General features: G+C 35.9%; 2 protein-coding genes across 4 annotated transcripts in view; one reads left to right on the forward strand and one right to left on the reverse strand.

Annotated features, from left to right (window-relative positions):
• Positions 1-8,675, forward strand: part of Gp150 (leucine-rich repeat domain-containing glycoprotein 150) — a 43,858-nt gene extending 35,183 nt beyond the window's left edge. Inside the window, exons 2-3 of one of the 3 annotated variants that reach the window (XM_028176869.2) lie at positions 1,009-1,059; positions 5,772-8,675. In XM_028176869.2, coding sequence (XP_028032670.2) covers positions 5,785-8,355 — 2,571 coding nt within the window. In that variant the 5' untranslated portion in view covers positions 1,009-1,059; positions 5,772-5,784 and the 3' untranslated portion in view covers positions 8,356-8,675. Of the gene's footprint in view, positions 1-1,008; positions 1,060-4,087; positions 4,246-5,771 lie in introns of those variants that run through there. The other 2 variants (XM_028176870.2, XM_028176871.2) reach the window with 2 other exon arrangements.
• A 35-nt stretch (positions 8,676-8,710) lies between these two features.
• T3dh (Type III alcohol dehydrogenase) lies at positions 8,711-19,578 on the reverse strand. The gene is made up of 8 exons (XM_089727572.1): positions 19,271-19,578; positions 18,888-18,966; positions 18,065-18,273; positions 17,367-17,563; positions 16,787-17,100; positions 11,820-12,001; positions 9,342-9,612; positions 8,711-8,962 (listed from the first exon to the last, which is right to left on the reverse strand). The coding sequence occupies exons 1-8, from the start codon at positions 19,321-19,323 to the stop codon at positions 8,879-8,881; spliced, it is 1,389 nt and encodes a 462-aa protein (XP_089583698.1). The 5' UTR covers positions 19,324-19,578; the 3' UTR covers positions 8,711-8,878.
• Positions 19,579-20,821: the final 1,243 nt, after the last annotated feature.

The following is a 20,821-nucleotide window of genomic DNA, read 5'->3' on the forward strand; positions in this document are numbered from 1 at the left end:
TGACTCTAATGGAAAAACACAGTGAGCTCGTAAACGAGCTGATTAGGGCAAAGCTGCTTTGTAGAGTAGTGTGTAACAGATCGTTTGCGTACGTTTGCCGTCAGGGGCGTTGTTCCAATTGCATACAATATTGGCTTAACTTTTACGTTAACGAGAACGTTAAGAAACTCGCACAAAGCACACTCGCCCACATAGTACTTTGTTTGTACATGTACATAACTTTTACGGTTTTATCTCTGTGTTTTTTTATTGTTTTCATATCGTTTCCGACTTTTCGAATACTTTAAAGTTTTTGTTGTCACGGAAGACCGTGATAAATTAGTGTCGAGAAAAAGCTGTATAAGTATTTACGCGAAAACCGAAACAAATACTAGATTTACGTATATTCTGAGTGCCTATGTCTTTTGATAAAATCTAAAAAATAAAGTCTAATTCTTGCGATGATTAATGACATTTATCTTAGAAAGTAGAAAACGATTTTCTTTTATATGGGAAACAAATTCGTTTTTGTTATATAAACGATAATTGCTCCACCCTGCCTATTTCTGCCGTGAAGCAGTAATGCGTTTCGGTTTGAAGGGGCGGCAGCCGTCGTAACTATACTTGAGACCTTAGAACTTATATCTCAAGGTGGGTAGCGTATTTAAGTTATAGATGTCTATGGGCTCCACTAACCTCTTAATACCAGGTGATCTGTGAGATCGTCCACCTACCTAAGCAATAAAAAAAATTCAGCATGCCAAATTCATTTTTATCTGATAAATTCGTAGTTAAATACTGAAATAATAGTATAGTTTTCGTATGTCGTAATTTTAAGTTGTTTCAAATTATCTAATCGTGATTGCAGTCTGCAGTGCAGGTTTCCTGTCAAGAATGCAATTTCTGTTACTAAACATTCCATTCCAAAATTACTATTTACGTAAAATAGCTTGAAGTGATATGAAATTAATATAAAATAGAATGATCTACGAGTAGGTATATCTAATAGATTTCTTTGTTTATTTTCAGATTCCAAAAATCAAGTGTAACCGTTATTGAGTGGCTGAACTGAAGTCAAAGGTATAAAATATATTTTCTTTCTATTTACCCTAGACTCACGTTGTACACTTAACTATACCTCCAACAAGCCGGGTCTGAGCACGTAAATATTCGTGTTACTATTGGCTTTTAATGGCTTTTATCTCACTTATCGGGACATGTTAATAGATTTGAGTGTATTGTTTACGACTATTGTATAAGGTGGTTGGATCTCTTGTGAGTCCGCGAGTACGTAACACCACCCTGTCTATTTCTGCCGTGAAGCAGTAATGCGTTTCGGTATGAAGGGTGGGGCAGCCGTTGTAACTATACTGAGACTTTAGATTTTATATGGTGGGTGGCGCATTTACGTTGTAGATATTACTCTTCTATGTAATGCATCAGTAATTTGAGGAACTCTACACTCAGTGACATCCAAAGAGAAATTCGATTTGACGCTGGAGCTTATTTGTAGCTTAAACCACAAAAAGTTAGTTTTGGAATCGTCGGTAAAGTCGGTAAAGCTGTCTGGACCTGAACAATGTACGGCAATTCGTGGAAGGACTACCAATTGTGCACTAATGTTTTTTTTTTTTTTTAAAAACCAAAACCTCACTGCAAAGATACCGAAGATGTAAAAAGTAACACAAAGCAACTAACATAGACAAAACATGAGATGCATAAAATTATTGGTAAATCCCCAAAAAACATGTACTCTTTGTATAGTATGAGAATGAGGATAATGAAACATAAAAAAAGATAATTAAAAAAACGCTGTGAGCAATTTTTACTTTCCTCTAAATCTATATGTGGACATTATGATAGCAACACAGTTTTAATTAATAGCCGTGATTATAATTTTTTTTTTTTTGTTGGTTGTGAAATAAACGATTATTTCATATTAATTAAGTACTACTCTAAATAATATTCAGAAACAATTATAAACAAATCGAAATTAATATAGGTACCGCTGACCATATTGCTGTATAAGTAATTCTCGGCAAGCAACAGTTTATGAGGTTTTCTGAGAATTACAACATTCAAACTAGCAATTTGAACACGTGCAAGAATCTTTTATAACGGTACTAAGGCGTTTAAATTTAAAAATATTGTGACTATAACATAAATGACGACAAAACATTAAACACACAAAAAAGTCATAATGAAAGTTCATGTTTAATATTTAAATTTAAATCATATTAAGCAACCCCTTTATATACTGTATCTCAAATATCATAAAATATTACTGGAGGTAAGTCAAATTTGCACGAGTGGTTACTACAAGCCTGCCTATTTCTATCGCTATGTTATTACGGTAGACAGCTGCTTGACTGTGCCCCTGGGATTGCTCTGAGGCAACCACTCAATATTAGATAGGCGTATGCTTATATGCTTATAAAAGGCAATAAAAAAGTAACGCATTCTCGGTTTGAATGATGGAATAGTCCTTATACTATACAATTTAGTCTTCAACCTCAAGCCTCAAGATATCTCATTATCTCAAGTCTTTGAACAGTCTATTCAAGTAACCGCTTAATAACAGACGGGACGCGAATTTGATCTGTCCAACTGTTATACTTTAAGAAAAAAAAAACCTTTACTTTTCACGTCAATCCATTTCCTTGGCCTCTATGACTAAAACAACAAGAGATGACATCATCCATATAAGAACACCAATCCACATTAACATATTAGATATTGCAGGTGTTCGTTTGATTACAAACATTTCGTGGTAATTTAGACATAGGTATAATAATATAAATTTTTGTTGATCTCCTTATGATAAAAGCGTATAATTTCGAATCAATTTTAAATAGGCTTAGTGGGTAATTAAAAAGGAGCGTTTGCCGATAAACACAATCCACTTTATCGTCGGATCTTCTAAAGGGATCCCGATTCCGATCCGATGGTAGATTCAACGAAGCGTTGCTCCTGCTGTTTACAAATTATTTCAGGCTTAGCCCCGTGAGCTCACCCACCACTCAGGCAAGGTGTGGCCAGAATAACCCCTCAAGGTTACTGGCAGATAGTAAAAGAACGCCTTCAAAATTAGAAGATTCTATTACTCAAAAAAAAAAAATGGCTAACCGTATTATTAAAATACATATCCGTTTATAAAACTATAAAAAAAGACTGTTTACTTATTTGAAGTAACTATGTAGAACGACATGAAAAATTTATCTAATCTTATCGGCGATTCTTCAATGTAAGCAATACACTAGGAGACAGCATATTATTACATATGATTTCACCTTACCAGTCTGTAAAGGACGCCAAATGTTAAGACGGAACCACAGCATGTTGCTATAGAGCTAGAGTGTGTGTAAAAATGAATAGCTTTTTATGTCTGACCCTCGAAAACAATCAATCGCCAGAAGGTCAATTATTAGATCTCTATTCCACAATCGTTCAGTCAATAAATACCTGTATATATAAATAATAGTTGAAATCGTCGTGCCCTAAAAGATAAGACGTCTGGTGCATTCGTATATAGCGATGCAACAGTGTTCGAATACCGCAGGCGAGTACCAATTTTTATAATGAAATACGTACTTAACAATTGTTCACGATTGACTTCCACGGTGAAGGAATAACATCGTGTAATAAAAATCAAACCCGCAAAATTATAATTTGCGTAATTACTGGTGGTAAGACCTCTTGTGAGTCCGCACGGGTAGGTACCACCACCCCGCCTATTTCTGCCGTGAAGCAGTAATGCGTTTCGGTTTGAAGGGTGGGGCAGCCGTTGTAACTATATTGAGACCTTAGAACTTATATCTCAAGGTGTGTGGCGCATTTACGTTGTAGATGTCTATGGGTTCCAGTAACTACATAACACCAGGTGGGCTGTGAGCTCGTCCACATATCTAGGCAATAAAAAAAAGTGAATATCAATGCCCTTAATCCATCATTATACCAGAGCATGACAGATAAAAATATACAGTAGGCACAATTTTATTTTGTGTCCGTCCGTGACTTCTGTGTATGCTGCACTAAACACAACCACGCAATATAAACCTGAAACAAGCCGTATTACCTTTTGCGCTCTCGGCATATCGGCCGGTACATAAATATCGGTCCTTCATAGTTCATTCAGTTACCGGCATTCGTGAAGTCGACACGGTCGTGGAGCGCGATCGCATAGTGCCCATTGTCGTAGTGTGAAAGTGCAAAGACTTTCTACAATAAATTATCAACGCAAAGCTATTGTCTAATCCTGTTCAGTGAGTGTGTATTTTGTTTACTGTGTTATTATTTATTGAAGTGTAAAACGACATACGGGCTTTGACGATCATAATTACCATGCAAATAAAGAAGGCGTCTGCGCCGCTATTGCGAAATAGTTAGAAGGAAAAACCACTTAGTAAGGTCGGATGACAGTAAATATTCATATCAGATAGCGTGGTTTTCATTATAAAGAAAAAAAAAATCGTGGGTTTATTAAAATATTTTTTAGCTAGTTGGTTTGTTTGATATTAACGTTTCATTTAATAAATTATTACGGTTATATTACTGGTGGTAGGACCTCTTGTGAGTCTGCACGGGTAGGTACCACTACTCTGCCTATTTCTGCCGTGCAGCAGTAACGCGTTTCGGTTCGAACGGTGGGGCAGCCGTTGTAACTACATTGAGACTTTAGAACTCATGTCTCAAGGTGGGTGGCGCATTTACGTCGTAGATGTCTATGGGCTCCAGTAACCGCTTAACACCAGGTGGGCTGTGAGCTAGTCCACCCACCTCAGCAATAAAAAAAAATCAAACAAACAATTACCTATCCGCGAATTTACGATGTTCCATAGATATGTAAGGTTTGCTTTTAAATCGATTCCATAATTATATTAATTGTTTTTTTTTCCTATATTCAAAAATATTCCAATACAATTTTAACAAACCAAGAACTCTTGCTATCCGTTTACTGAGGCAGTCAACAAACGGACAGATGGACAATGCTCAGATAAGATTTCACTAGAACAATGCCTGGAACATCTGTTCTCTTTGTCTACATTTTATTGACGAAGATACAATATAGGCAGTGTCATTATACGTGTTGTGGATATTTCCATTTGTAGCGTTGATTTTAAATCGTAATAAATACATACATTCCGTTTTCAAATAATTTGTTTAGATGTTATTTTTTTAAGCTTTCATGCGTTAAACAACTAATTAGTGCAGTTCTTATAGCAAAATAAACACTGCAAAAACAAGCCTTTTAAGAACCAACAAATTCGTCAGCCCAATAGTATTAGTTGAGTGATTTCCAAACATACATAAATTATAATTTGCGTAATCACTGGTGGTAGGACCTCTTGGGAGTCCGCACGGGTAGGTACCACCACCCCGCCTATTTCCGCCGTGAAGCAGTAATGCGTTTCGGTTCGAAGGGTGGGGTAGCCGTTGTAACTATAGTGAGTGAGACCTTAGAACTTATATCTCGAGGTGGGTGGCGCATTTACGTTGTAGATGTCTATGGGCTCCAGTAACCACTTAACATCAGGTGGGCTGTGAGCTCGTCCATCCATCTAAGCAATAAAAAAAAATACATTAAAGGCCATTCATGTAATTGGAAATTTAGAAACCGAAGTCATGAATTTTTTTAGAAGAACATGCCCACTCGATTCGCTTTGGTTATCGCGTCCAATGATTGATCACAGCACCGCCACTATTCTTGACTGCTGTCGGATAATTTAATAATAGTCAAAGATAAGTATGTATATTTTGTCGGTTGATTAAAATATCCCTTTGTCACGTTTCAGAGTTCGCTACGACATGGGGGCAAGGTCCCGGGAGTTACTACTGCTCCTGGCAGCATGCGCGCTGGTATTCGGCGAATCTATCAATAAAACCGTCAAGAAAGACAAAGACGCCGACAACTTATTGGATCAATATGAGGATTACGAACCCGCGGAATACCAAGAGGTTTTGTACAACGAGGACAGGCCCTGTCCCAGAGACTGCATATGCTCTGTATCTCAGGGATATAGACAAGCCAAGTGCAGCTTCCTCGAAATCGGTACACAAAAGTTCGGCGATGATATCCTTGATCTCGTGGTCGAAAACGCGGATCCCCGCTACCCGATTAATCTAGACGACTTCATGTTCAAAAAACTCGGACTTCACCAGGTTGCTACTGTAAAAATCGTGAACAGCACGATTGGTTATATCGCCCCCAATGCTTTCTATGGTGTCCATGACCTTTACGCAGTCAACCTATCCAACAACAACCTAAAGAGCCTTCATCCTGAGACGTTTGCGAACAATAAGAAGCTGTTACTTCTAACGCTTTCAAACAATCCCCTCAAATTTCCTGCAGCTGGGTCCGAAAATTACTTCTTGAACGCTTCCTCTGTACAAGAGCTTGATGTTTCATACTGTAACATGCAGTACATCACGGCAAATACTTTCAAAAATATGCCTGGTTTGATGTACTTGAGTGTTGCCGGTAACAACCTATCCGATATGGATCCAGATACATTCAAAAAATTACTCGATCTAGAAGAGTTAGATCTCAGCAACAATCACATTAAATCGCTCCCCGACGACATTTTCTCGGAAAACACCGAACTAGCAACACTGCATTTACTGAAAAATCCTATTGATACAGTGTATGGCCTCCAAATATCCGATTTGCTTACACTTAATGCGGGACAAACGAACATTAAGTTTGTTGGGCCATCAATGTTCAACGGTATGGGTCTTATTGCTAATCTCAACCTCAGCGGAAATAGTATCGAGAAAATCCATAACCAGGCATTCCACAAATTAGTAGAACTCAATTATTTAGATTTGTCGTATAATAATTTGGATTACATGTCCAGTATTCTTATCAAAGAAAACATCGAACTTGACATCTTCAAAATTTCAAACAACCCACGGCTAAAACATTTACCGGTTGAAGGTTTCACATGCTCATCTGATCAGTTTAATATTTACTTCTTTGGCGCATCTGACTGTGGTCTAGAAGAGATTTACGATAATTCTCTGAAAACATTCTCTGCTCTGTCAATAATTCATCTATCGAATAATAAATTAACTACCATAAACAATACCGTTTTCTCGCACTGCCCTAAATTAATGGAAATCAATCTTGCTAATAATATGCTCACCACTTTAGATCCTAAGCTCTTCGCAAAGAACAATGAACTTGCAAAGCTTAATTTACAAGGTAACCCTCTTAAAGTACTTTCTGCGGAAATTTTTGTCCACACTCCGGCCATGACTTGGCTAGACATGAGTCACGCTGAATTAACCTCTTTGTGGAAAGTAGATAAAAATCACCCACTGACAGTTCTTATCAATTTACTATTCTTGAATGTATCCCACAATAGAATTACGGAAATTAAACAAAACGAATTAGATAATTTGAACAAACTACGTACTTTAGACATTACCAACAATCCGTTGGCCTGCAGCCGAGACTTTGAAAACCTCATGACATGGCTGAACAACCACACAGTGTTGCCTACTGGTAACTCTGCCAACGTCGCCAATATGGCTAGAGATGGAAAAGATGATGATGCCACTTACAGCTGGGATTTCCTGACTATCAAGACTTGTGGAACTACAGTTATTTCCCATCCTGTTGAACCATTATCGGCTGTATCTGACGAAGAAATTTGGGAAAGAATCGACAAGGACACTGAGGGTAATTTCGATTTGAAGAACACCTTAGATGACGGTAAAATTCCTGATGATACCAACGCTTCTGCTGACAGCAAACTAATAATTGATAGCACTGATGAAGAATCAGATGACGTTGATCCCGATGATGATGAAGACGAGGGCGACGATGATGACGACGAAGACGACTCTGGCGAAGATTACGAGGAGAATAATGACATAGATCTTAAATATGAGCTCATCGACAAAACGGACTCGAAATCTGAGAATACAAAGAAATCTGAACAACAGGCCACAGAGAAAGTTAAGATTGACATCAAGCTCTTAGACTTATACGAAAATTCTGAGCCAGACGTCTATGTACGAACATCGACCGAGGAAGAACACGGCCATTACAGCTACTTGTGGCCAATATCCATTGCCATCCTCGGAGCGCTTTTGTTGCTAATCGTTATCGCTAAGGTCGTCATGATGACGTGTAAATCAAGAACCAGGCAGCTCAGATACAACAGTGCCATTATTGCAGCGATGAGTCAACCCGGCCGCACCAAAAAGGACTGCGGCTTGGTATACCAGCAGTTGTCCGAAGACCTCACAGGTCCGGCCACTCCAAAACTAAGCCGATATGCTCCACTTCACAGCGTCACTGTCAATGCATCCAACATGTCCTATGAGAGCAGTCCCTTCCACCACAACAACATCGTGCCAGAAGCAGTGTGAGCCACACGTACAAAATTTAATTTTTAAGAGTTATATCATGAAACTAACAACTGAGTTAACTCTTTTACAAGCAACAAGTGATAGAATATACGCGCTAGTCACACAATAAATATTTGACACATTTCATATTAGTGCCTTTATGTGTACACTCGAGTAACAATTCGACCAAATTATCTAGCGCTTTTTTTTTTGAATTATCAAGTAACAAATCGAAGTCAAATTACTAATTAATTTAAGATTATACATATTATTATATATTATACAAATTAGTTGATAGGTTTATTTTATGTACTTAAAAATATTAAAATTAAATACTAAAATGTGGTTTTTGTTTCATCTACCCAAAAAAAACAGATTATATCCAATATAAAAATATTTATTTTTGAAATACTATATTTAATTACTAAAACTAATTAGTTCTGTAACGATTTTACAATGGCGAAATATATATTATTAACAAGAATGATGTTTCATTTGAGCAATCACTATCAAATACAATTTACATTAACTTACATTGAAACAATTAGTAAATGGTCAATGATTCCTCCAGCAATTTTGATAAATCCTCTTCAGATTGTGTCACTGGAGCGATTTTTAATAAACGATCCTATAACAATACAAGGACAAGAATCTGTAAAATTTGTAGGCCCTTTCGAATAGTATAGTAATTATTTTAAAAGATTAGAATCAAATATCCTGTACCGATTTTAGTATTTCAACAGACGTCTGAATGAGTACACTATTCAGCAGTGTCAGGGTGATCTGATTAAGCTGTTTCCACAGTTTAATTTAACATTTAACATTTCGATTGGATCAATATGATAAAAAGAAATATAAAAAAAATTCGTAGTTTAAAAATTTAATAAATAAATTCAAAGCTGGGTTTTCAAATTGAAACAAAGGCAAATCGATATACCTGTAAAACTAAAAAGAACGATGATTTTGAATCTACCAAAAAGTTATTCTTATAACTCCAAACAACCTACCTGAGGTAAAGCACCCTTGACCAAGTCCGGTATGTCGTCATTAGTATATCCTAATGCCTTCAATCCGTTTTCAATCTTCAACTTATCCATGTACAAGAGTATGACGTCGGAGAGTATTCTACCGGCGTCTTTTCTCTTAGCGTTGGTGACGTCAGCTCCTAGCAGACTGGCTGCTTCTAGATGTTTCTCAGGGTCACTAGATGCGGTGAATCGGAAAACAGCCGGCGCTGTCATTACAACCGACAGGCCGTGAGGGATTATCGGATTGGAACTGTAAATTGAACAGACAAATCTTTTATATACAATTCAAGCGTAAATCTTCTGACGAATTGGTTAAGCCTTCGGCTTGGTTAAACGATCTGCATGACCTTTATAAAAAACTAGCGGCCCGCCCCGGCTTCGCTTGGGTAGTAGCGCACGTGATGTAAATAATTTTAGGTTTTTTTTTTACACTGGGTTACATTATTGGAGTTTCAGTAAGGATCCCTAATTTTTTTAAAAATATAATAAACATAGCCTATGTCACCCGGGGATAGCGTAGCTTTCCAACAGTGAAAGATTTTTTTAAATCAGTTCTGTAGTTTCGGAGCCTATTCAATACAAACAAACAAACAAATCTTTCCTCTTTATAATATTAGTATAGACTAAACTATAAAATTACCGGCTAATTTGAGACCTGAGTTTAAGTTGCATTAGAATATCAGTTTCCATAACGAACCAAATTAAACGTAAATAAATAAACGTAACGTGGGACCGCCCCTTAGCTAGAACAGTGGTCAGCAAGAGGTGGATAAGCAGAGCCGAAGACCCGGCTCAGTGATATGGATTGGGAGAGGCTATGGCTAGCAGTGGACGACTTTGATCTGATGATGATGATTATACCAGACCGAGTACATGTATTATCATTTTAAATCCACATGTCTAGCATTGCAATTCAACAGTGTAACGGACATTAAATATTGTAAAGAACGTAGTCGCCGTAAAATGGTTTTGTCCCAACATAAATACAACAAAAATGTTTATTCCATTCTATTATATCCTTCTAGCGCCATCTAGTGAATTACTAAACACGTTATAAATCTCGTGACTGACTGCACAATGTTGACACTGAAATTATTTGCTCAGTACATTTAAACAAATCATTGGTGTTGAAACGGGATCTTACATGACAATAATGATTTCGACTTTTTACCAGAAGACAGATGGTATCCGCATCCGGTATGGATGTGAGTCCGCAAAGGTAAATACATCTTATGGCTATGTATGCCACGAAGCAATTTTAAGTCACTATCTTTTTTTTTTCTATTTATTGCCAATATGAATAATATAAATCACGGTCCATCTCGTGATAAGTGATTACCAGAGCCAATATATATCACAACGTGAATACTATCACCCTTTTCTTTAGGGTCACCCGGCAGGGGTCGAACCTAATATGTCGTGTTTCCGCACCTAGGGGTCTCGCAGGCTATGTGATTAACGGTCCGTAAATTTTGGGAATGGACCGCGGCGCCAAGGATATTTTAGAGACCTACGAACTAAACGACTCCTCTTGCGTTATTTTACTTGATATCCGTTCTCCGTCCGGGGTCAGTGTGCTTAGTGCGAGTTTTTAAACGTTCTCGATAGCGTAAAAGTTAGCTCATATTTGTATGGAATGGAATCGTTTGCATACGTTTGCCGCTAGGGGCGCTGTTCCAATTGCATACAAAATTGGGTCAAAAAACTCGCACTAAGCACTCGGAACGCAAGCAGTGTAGGGTGTTTCCCGCGGTCAACACTACAACCAAATTCGTAATGTGCGGCGTGACCCCTCAGGTCACTCCATCATCAAGAGACTGCCTCCTCACAGGGACCGAAACTAGATGAACGCCCTCCTCCGGCCCTTGGCTCGGCGACGACATGACGCCGTGAGGAACGTATAACTGCTTTGCAGTAAAAATAGGCAAGATAGTGGTAGCTATCCTTTAACTAGTTTAATCCATCGACACAACCCTCTGAGTTTCAAAGATCCGCATTTCAGTGACAAAAAAGAGCTCATAATATACCATACATTGGTGGTAATTCAACGGAATATTATAAATGTAAGTCTTTGTTTGTATTATTTTTTTACTTCTGTCACGTCGAATTGAAGCAACTTATTGACCAGATTTTTTCAAGTGATTTTGTTCAAATATTAGTTCAGGAGTTTGAGATAGGCTTTTTTCCCGAAAAACATCTCATTCCCACTGAGAGCCGCGAGTAACAAACAGCTATACTATTTCCATTTCTTTATTTTCTCTATGACAGTTCCTGTGGAAACTTGAACGAGCGTCTTTTTTACATTATGTACACATTATTTAATAAAACTATGACGCTTACGCAGAGTCGGAGAAACTGATAGGGATGGAGCTATCGATAAACGTAACACGATAACAGACCGATAATAGTGTACTATACCTATATTTTTAGTATTCTAATATTTTATTTTAATTTTACCCATAGTCCTCGGGAACAAAACTCTTAACGTTTCCAGCTATCGGGTATGCTAGCCCGTGACATAAATGTACGCCCGCGTTTCCGATGCCTACGCCCGCCATCGTCGCCGCCAGATGCATGCTCGATCTCGCTTCCACGTCTCCAGAATTGTTCACTGAACGAACGAAATACTTTTGCAGGGTCTAAAATCAATTTCAGTTTTTATACTTTAGTTTATAGTTTACAAATTTTCAAAATTAGCGGCATTACGTCAGTTGTTATATCCGAGCTTTCGTCGTTTGAGTTCGAATTCTACTTCTTTCTAATGCCTTAAGGATATGTGTGCCGCTAATTTTCGGCTCTTTAAAGTTGAGACTGTTAATATTGTAACAAAATGTAAATGATTACTAGCGCCATCTGTCATCATCTGTCTGTATATAACTTTGACAATAAATAGTCAGTCTATCCTCAACCGCCATTTTATTAGGTTACGGGCCCAGAAAATCGCAGAAAATCAAAAAAAATCCCAGTATTGAGTCGTTTTAACAAGATTTTGCAGTAAAGCAAGTGTTAAAAGACAGTATTCAGTGAGATTTAGTTGTGAACTGGACTGATCGTATTGATTATCGCAGTGTATTTGTGTAAAAACTATTCGTCAAAATGGCTACCAACTACCTTATCAATGTGCCGAAACTAAAAGGACGCGATAATTATTCAGAGTGGTGTTTCGCTGCAGAAAATTTTTTAGTACTCGAAGGCATGAAGCATTGCATCAAGCCAGAACCGGGGAAAGAAATAGCAAGCGCGGATGACGAAAAAACTAAAGCCAAATTGATCATGACCATCGACCCGTCGTTGTACGTACATGTCAAAACCGTTAAATCGTCGAAAGAATTGTGGGATAAACTAAGGCAATTATTCGATGATAGTGGCTTTTCACGAAGAATTAGTCTATTGAGAAATTTAATTTCAATCCGGCGAGATAATTGCAGTTCGATGACGTCATACGTGACGCAGATAATCGATACAGCGCAGAAATTAAGTGGAACGGGATTTGAAATAAACGAGGAATGGGTGGGATCATTGCTGTTGGCAGGGCTGCCAGAAAAGTTTGCCCCAATGATCATGGCAATAGAGCATTCCGGGATTGCCATAAACTCTGACGTAATTAAAACAAAATTACTTGATATGAGTTCCGAGATCGGTGACCATGATCCGGAAGTTGCACTATGGTCGAAACCAAAAACGAGGGTAGATCAAAATTTCAATACAAAAGGCGAGAAACGAACATCAAATACGACAAATGTAAAAAAAAAGGTTATAAAATGCTATAAATGTAAGCAAAATGGTCATTATAAAAATCAGTGTCCGAGTTTAGAAGCCGAAAAAAGAAAACAATCCAACGCCTTTAGTGCTATTTTCTTAAGTGGAAATTTCAACTGCGATAGTTGGTACATAGATAGCGGGGCCAGCAAACACATGACAGCAAAGAAAGAATACGTTGAGAGTCCATCATTTGAACATGAAATTAAAGAAATAATTGTTGCGAACAAAACATCCGTCCCGGTAGTGTGTTCTGGTGATGTAAACATAATCACAGTTGTGAATGGTGTAGAATATGACATCACAGTTTCGAATGTATTGTGCATACCGAGTTTAACAACAAACTTGCTTTCAGTGAGTCAGTTAATTGAGAATGGCAATAAGGTAATCTTTAAAGAGAAATTTTGCTATATTTACAATCAACAGAGAACTCTAGTTGGAAAGGCAGAATTAGTAGATGGTGTGTACAGATTATATACTAAGAAATCAGAACAGTTATTCGCAGCCACAGCTAAGGTGTCGAGTGAAACTTGGCATCGACGATTAGGGCATATCAACAGTACCAGCTTGAACAAAATGAAGAATGGAGCTACGACAGGTATTTCATACACAAATAAAGCTGATGTTGACAAATCTAAGTGTACTGTTTGCTGTAAGGGGAAGCAGGCTAGACTACCTTTTCAGCCTAGTTCAACTAACACCCAAGATATTTTAGAATTAATACACTCAGATGTGTGTGGTCCGATGGAAAATGTGTCTATTGGAGGATCCAGATACTATGTCTTATTTGTGGATGACTACAGCAGAATGGTTTTTGTATACTTCATGAAAACAAAGTCAGAGGTATTTAAGTTTTTCAAAGAATTCCAGTCACTTGTAGAAAAACAGACAGATCGGAAAATTAAAATTCTAAGAACAGACAATGGCAGTGAGTACTGCAGTCAAGACTTTGAAAGATATCTAAAACAACACGGAATAATTCACCAGAAAAGTAATGCTTACACACCACAGCAAAATGGTGTGTGTGAAAGGATGAATAGGTCATTAGTTGAAAAGGCTAGATGTCTAATTTTTGATGCTGGTTTACATAAAAAGTTTTGGGCAGAAGCCATAAATACCTCTGTATACTTAAGGAATCGATCAGTTGTTACTGGATTAAACAACATGACTCCATATGAAGCCTGGACAAAGAAAAAACCTGACTTAAGTCATGTACGTATTTTTGGAAGTAAGGTTATGATGCACATACCAAAAGAAAAGCGCTTAAAATGGGATATGAAGGCTAAAGAACTTATTTTGGTAGGCTATGCAGACAATGTAAAAGGCTATAGGGTTTATAACCCAGAAAATAACTCTGTCACAACTAGCAGAGACATTATAATAATGGAGAAAACTGAAAATACAATTGAAATTCCTATTGAGTGCAAGGCTCCAGCGGAGGAACAGAGAGAAGGAGACGAAAGTAGAACTACAGAAAGTACAGACACTGATTGTGACGATAATGATATCACATATATTCCAGAAGCTTCTTCAGTAAGTGACTCATATGACAGTTTTTCTGAAACAGCATCAGAACCAGAACCTTCATTATTAGACTTGAATCAGGATATTCCAAACAAGCGAGTGAGAAAAATACCTGATAGATTTAGCTATAGCCACTTATGTATTGCAGAATCAGATGATCAAAATATAATGGATATTTCACTCAAGGAAGCTTTAAATGGACCTGAAAGTAAATTTTGGAGATCAAGCATGGAGGAGGAATTAGAATCATTTAAGAAAAATGATGCATGGGAACTTGTGGATAAGCCTCGTGACTCTACAGTAGTGCAGTGCAAATGGGTATTTAAAAAGAAGTATGACAGTGTCGGTAATGTGCGTTATCGTGCTAGATTAGTGGCAAAAGGCTTTTCACAGAAAGCTGGCATAGATTATCATGAAACTTTTTCACCTGTGCTACGTTATACTACTTTAAGATTGTTATTTTCTATAGCAGTAAAACTAGGTTTAGATATACGTCATCTTGATGTCACTACAGCCTTTCTAAATGGTTTTTTGAATGAATCTGTGTATATGCAAAAACCTGTCCTTTATAGAGATTGTAATGATAATGATGACAAAGTATTAAAGCTTAAACGTGCCATCTATGGACTTAAGCAATCATCTCGTGCTTGGTATCAGAGAGTTAATGATTACTTAGAGTCTTTAGGATATTTAAAATCTAAGTATGAACCGTGTTTGTTTACGAAGTCTGAAGGAAATGCTAAAGTTATAATAGCATTGTTTGTTGATGATTTTTTTGTTTTTTCTAACTGTAAAATTGAAACTAATCAGTTAATACAAGATTTGAGTAGTAAATTTAAAATTAAAGATTTGGGTCAAATAAAGCAATGTTTAGGCTTAAGAGTGAATATGTATAAAAATGTTATAACTGTTGACCAAGAACAGTATATAGAAAGCTTGTTAAAAAAGTTTAACATGTCACATTGTAAAACTATAGAAACTCCTATGGAGATAAATTTAAGATTGGAAAAATCTGAGAATAGTTTATGTAATAAAAATATTCCATATAGACAATTGATAGGTAACTTAATGTATTTAGCTGTATTAACCAGACCAGACATAGCTTACAGTGTATGTTATTTGAGCCAGTTTAATAATTCATATAATGAAACTCATTGGAAACATTTAAAAAGAATTTTAAAGTATTTAAAAGGTACTAAAAATTATGGTCTTGTTTTTTCTAAGGATAATTCTTATATAGAAGGATATGTTGATGCAGATTGGGGTTCAGATTCAAATGATGGAAAATCTTTTTCTGGTTTTTGTTTTAAATTGTCTGGTACAGTTATTTCTTTTGAATGTAGGAAACAGAGAAATGTAGCTCTGTCCTCAACAGAAGCAGAGTATATTTCCATGTCAGAAGCCAGTAAAGAGGCTATCTATTTAAAAAGATTATTGTTTGAAATTTTAGGAAATTCAGAAACAATTACATTATATAATGATTGCCAAAGCGCACAAAAACTTATTTTGAACCCAGTATACCATAGAAGATCTAAACATATAGACATAAGATACCATTTTCTGAGAGAAGTAGTTGCAAACAAGTTTATTAAAGTTGATTATTTAGAAACTGCTGAAATGCCAGCAGATATTTTTACAAAAAGTTTGGGGTCTTTAAAGCATAAATATTTCACAAAAAAGCTTGGTATATTACCTGTTACGAAGTATTTATGATTTTGTTAAGCGGAGGTGTTAATATTGTAACAAAATGTAAATGATTACTAGCGCCATCTGTCATCATCTGTCTGTATATAACTTTGACAATAAATAGTCAGTCTATCCTTAACCGCCATTTTATTAGAGACTTCAACAGAATTCAGAGATTAACGACACACAAACATAAAAAAATGGAATATAACATGATATTTCTGATCTGATTAATTGTTTTCAATAGTTCCATTCACCATAAATTTGTTCTAATTTATAATAAGGCAATACAACAATAATATGAATTGCAATCATTCCCAACCTACACAGTTAGCTAATGACACAACGCGATCATGGATGAAGGTGTTTACGACCCTCAGACACGAGGAGCAGGACAGGAGGAGGTGAGAAGGGTTAGCTAAAAATTTAGGTAAAAGAGTAGGTTTGTAGGTTACCTGCAAACAAAATCGCGCCCAAACATCAGATATGGGATTGCTGCCTTGATATGCTGGTCTGAGAGCCGGATTAGCAGGCGCAGGCCCTCTTTCAGTGAACGGTATCGCTGTGAAACTTTCCAAAGCGTGGCAAAATATATCGAAACCAGAATAATTTGATACTTTCTCGGGCACTGTCAAAGTGTGAAGCGGATCAATTAACGCTAGTATCGGTCGGAGAGCATTATGAGATATACCGGTTTTAGCGTGGATTTCTTCGTAATCGAAAATGCTGACGCCGGTGGTCTCGCTGCCCGTGCCGCTCGTAGTTGGTACTGTAAATAAATTATAACTAAAACGCTTCTCTAATATTATACATGAAACTTTTGTTTGTAGAGACGAAATATTCTGATTCACAAACATTTCATTATAGTTGAAATATTTTTTTTAAATATTAACTTATTTTTAATGTTATCTTGTAATATGCATATACCACGTACTTATACTGCCTTTGAAGTCAATCAAAAATATTAATATGTTGAATTAATAAATAAATAGGCTCAGTTCAAATTAAAAAAAAAAAGCAAAAAAAAAATCTTACTGGCAATCATTGGTTTAACCTGTATATTGACAGCTTTGCCTTTGCCAACAGGAGCATTCACATAATCCAAGAACTCAGCATCAGGGTCACTATAGTACAAATTGGCAGCTTTACAAGTATCCATCACTGATCCCCCACCAATAGCAACAAAACTGTCAAAGTTTCCTTCCTTTGCAAAATGAATTGCATCTTTGAAACTGAAAGTGGATATTCAAGACATTATTATTTTTACTAGATAAATGAACTCCTGTTACCTGTCCTGTGCACCATATGTTAATTGTTGACGACCAGAACCCATAGACATCACTATACAAAGTCATTTAACTCACTTTGATGCATAAGATCAAAGTCCCAATTTCATTGTTTAGGGATTGTCTGATATTTCATACTTGAATTGACATGTACACAAAACATATTTTTGTAGACAGAAGAATGATGCACATCATAGGGCTCATAAAATGCATTAATAAAATTTTGGGCATTCACAATAATTTTGTGCGATTTGGTAGCTACAGTTACTGGTGTCCAAATATATTCAATGATGGTGATGTTTAAATAAGCAGTACCATGATAACTGTACTCATTCATGTTTAGTAGCATATAAGCAACAAGCTAGTCAGCCATTATTAGAAAATAATGTTTCAAAAGAAACAAACATTAGTAGCACACTCATTACAACATCATCAATAGTAACCTACCTGCTATCTGTAGGTTCTACTCTCACTTTATCATAAACTTTATAATTTATTCCATTTCTAGTGAGTGAATCCAGAACAGCTTTCATAGGACTCAAAGATGCAACATTAGGGTCTGTCATGACGCAAACATTTTTAGCATTTAAATTTACTAAATCCTGGCCTACTTCACGAGTTACACCTAACCCATATCGAACTGTTGAGCATTTGATCTGCAATAATTAATAAGATACATGAAACTTGTCATCATTTCATGATTTATGACCCAATCTATACCATGGATCTGATTTAAATTTTTGGTTAGTCAGTAGTGATATATGTTTCTAGGTGTGCACATACTGGTTCTCATCTTGTATTTGTAGAGAAAGAGAGAAAGAGAATTTGTAGAGAAAACACTTTCTTTGTCCTTAACAAAGGAGAAATCATGACTTCCGACAGTGAAGTATGGAAAGTTTAATTTGAAAACACAAGCCAACCTATGCATGTCATTTAATATTTGAATTAAAACTACTGTAACGTATTTTCTATTAAGATAAAGAATATAAGTGAACATACACACAAATTTTTAAACAAAACTTGTTGAAATTCATCCTGAACATTAACTATACATAGTGAACAAGACCTTACATTAAGCTGAAGAGAATATTCAATTAAATCATATATAATATAACCATATAGTCATAAATCAGTTAATTTATCTTAATTTGAAATCCACACACAACATTTTGCATTAAAAGCAAAGTTAAGCTATAAGTAAAATAAGTGAATTGCTATTTTTAATTTGACTAATATTCAATTAAATGGAATTAAAAATACTGTACTGTACCTCAAATGCATAATCCTTTAATGGTGTTGCATTTGAAACTTGAATATTTCCTCTGTAACCGTGCGCAGGACATTGGCAACTGAAAATATGATACTTTTACATCACAAAGGTACTACAATAGATCTACTTTAGAATATTTCCTAAAAACATTGATTTAATATTTTAAAGCTAATTTAATCAGATCACTAATCTAAAGTCAGTTTAGCCAATAGAATTAGTCATTGCTTGTCATTTATAAATAACTATTTTTTAGGATAAAAGCTTCAAGATATTTTATCGATTTATACTTAAAAAAAGATGTAAATTAATATAAATAATATATAACATAACATATATAACAACAACATATAACATAAATAAAAATAAACAGTTTTAATACTTACGACGCAATATTTATCGTTCGCAATAAATCGAAAATTCGTTTTCTTGATGTCATTGTATTTTACGTCTTTTGAACCCAAAGGTTGACATTATTTTGTTAACATTGAATTATCTCAGCAATACTCAGCATCAGCAGTCAGCTTATCAGCTTAAGATACCGTACGCTGTTCAAAAATAGGTATGGTATCGATAAGTAATTGAAATGTTTCCAACATTTTTGCAATGCTTCTGTGCATATAAAATTAATGCTTTAATCAGAAGATAATATCAGTATAATAGCCGGCAAACTTCTTGAGCATTTGTTGACGTAGTGGGGGTAAGTTTGCGCATGGTACACTCACGTGCAAAAATATTATTTACTCTGCGTCATAATGCAATTAAATTATTAAAATCAACATATGTATTTATTTATATATTTATTAGAACATCAACAAAAAATATAGGTTAATAATTGTAATAATTTAATCTTGGGGTAAAATAGATATTCCTTCTATTAAGTCAAAACTAGAGCTGTTGCCAGGTCTTCGTTCAGTTGAAGCGAAGCTGGTATTTGTAATTTTTTTTTCGTTATCATAATCTTGACCATTATCATCATCACTGTTTTCATCACCCGAGTCGCCATCATCGTGTTAAGTCGACATAGGGCTCATCGGTGTAGTTTACGACTCGGTCGGTTCGATCTTCTTTTTTGTCTATAATTAATTATTTTTTGAAGATATTCGATTCGTAGTAATCGAATGTTACTTTTTTCAATTACCAGCTTCCGATTATTTTCTGTTTTTTTTTCCATCTGAAGCCTAGCTCTTTCATAATTCGTCGTAAACTTCATTCCGAGCCATTAAAATGTATATCTTCTTTAAAATTTTCGAAGCCTTTTTATTACAGATTGAACGAAACTATCCATTCCGGTAACTTTCTTCTTCCCTGATCTTTTCTTACCCGGAGTCCCAAGCACGATGAGCAAGCCAGAGCCTTTAGCTTCGTTAATAATGCACCTAACAGTACTCACTGATGTTTTTGTTGCTTCCGAAGTCTGTTTTACTTTTTCCATAATATCATTCTTCCCCTGTTTTATAATGAAGCAATATACGTCGTACACAATTTTTCTACCCTTTCTTTTGAATACTCCACCAGTTTGTCGCGGCATAGTGTATTTTTTATAAAAAATCAACAAACACTCAACAAATAGCAATGGCAACAAAGTCAACAAGCAATTATAATAAAATATAACTTAACGATTAATAACGATAGATTTTTCACTGTACGCAAGCGTACTTTACGCAAGGTTCGACTGATCTACCAATAACGCGCTCGATACGATTTCCCCTGCCGTCGCGCCTCACCCTCACCACCAAAGTGATCTAAAATTCGGTTCTGCGCAGCCAAGGTCATTTGCTCACGATGTTTGCCGGTTACTATAATTCCATTGATGTTTTTTTTAAATTAATTTGAACACCACACTAATAGCATCAGTAAAATCAAAATCATGTTACAGGTATGTACCTACCTACGAATAAATAATAAGTATTTTAAGACTTATTATTTATTCGTAG

The sequence above is a fragment of the Bombyx mandarina genome, chromosome 05 (assembly GCF_030267445.1).
Source record: "Bombyx mandarina strain Sakado chromosome 05, ASM3026744v2".
NCBI lineage: Eukaryota > Metazoa > Arthropoda > Insecta > Lepidoptera > Bombycidae > Bombyx > Bombyx mandarina.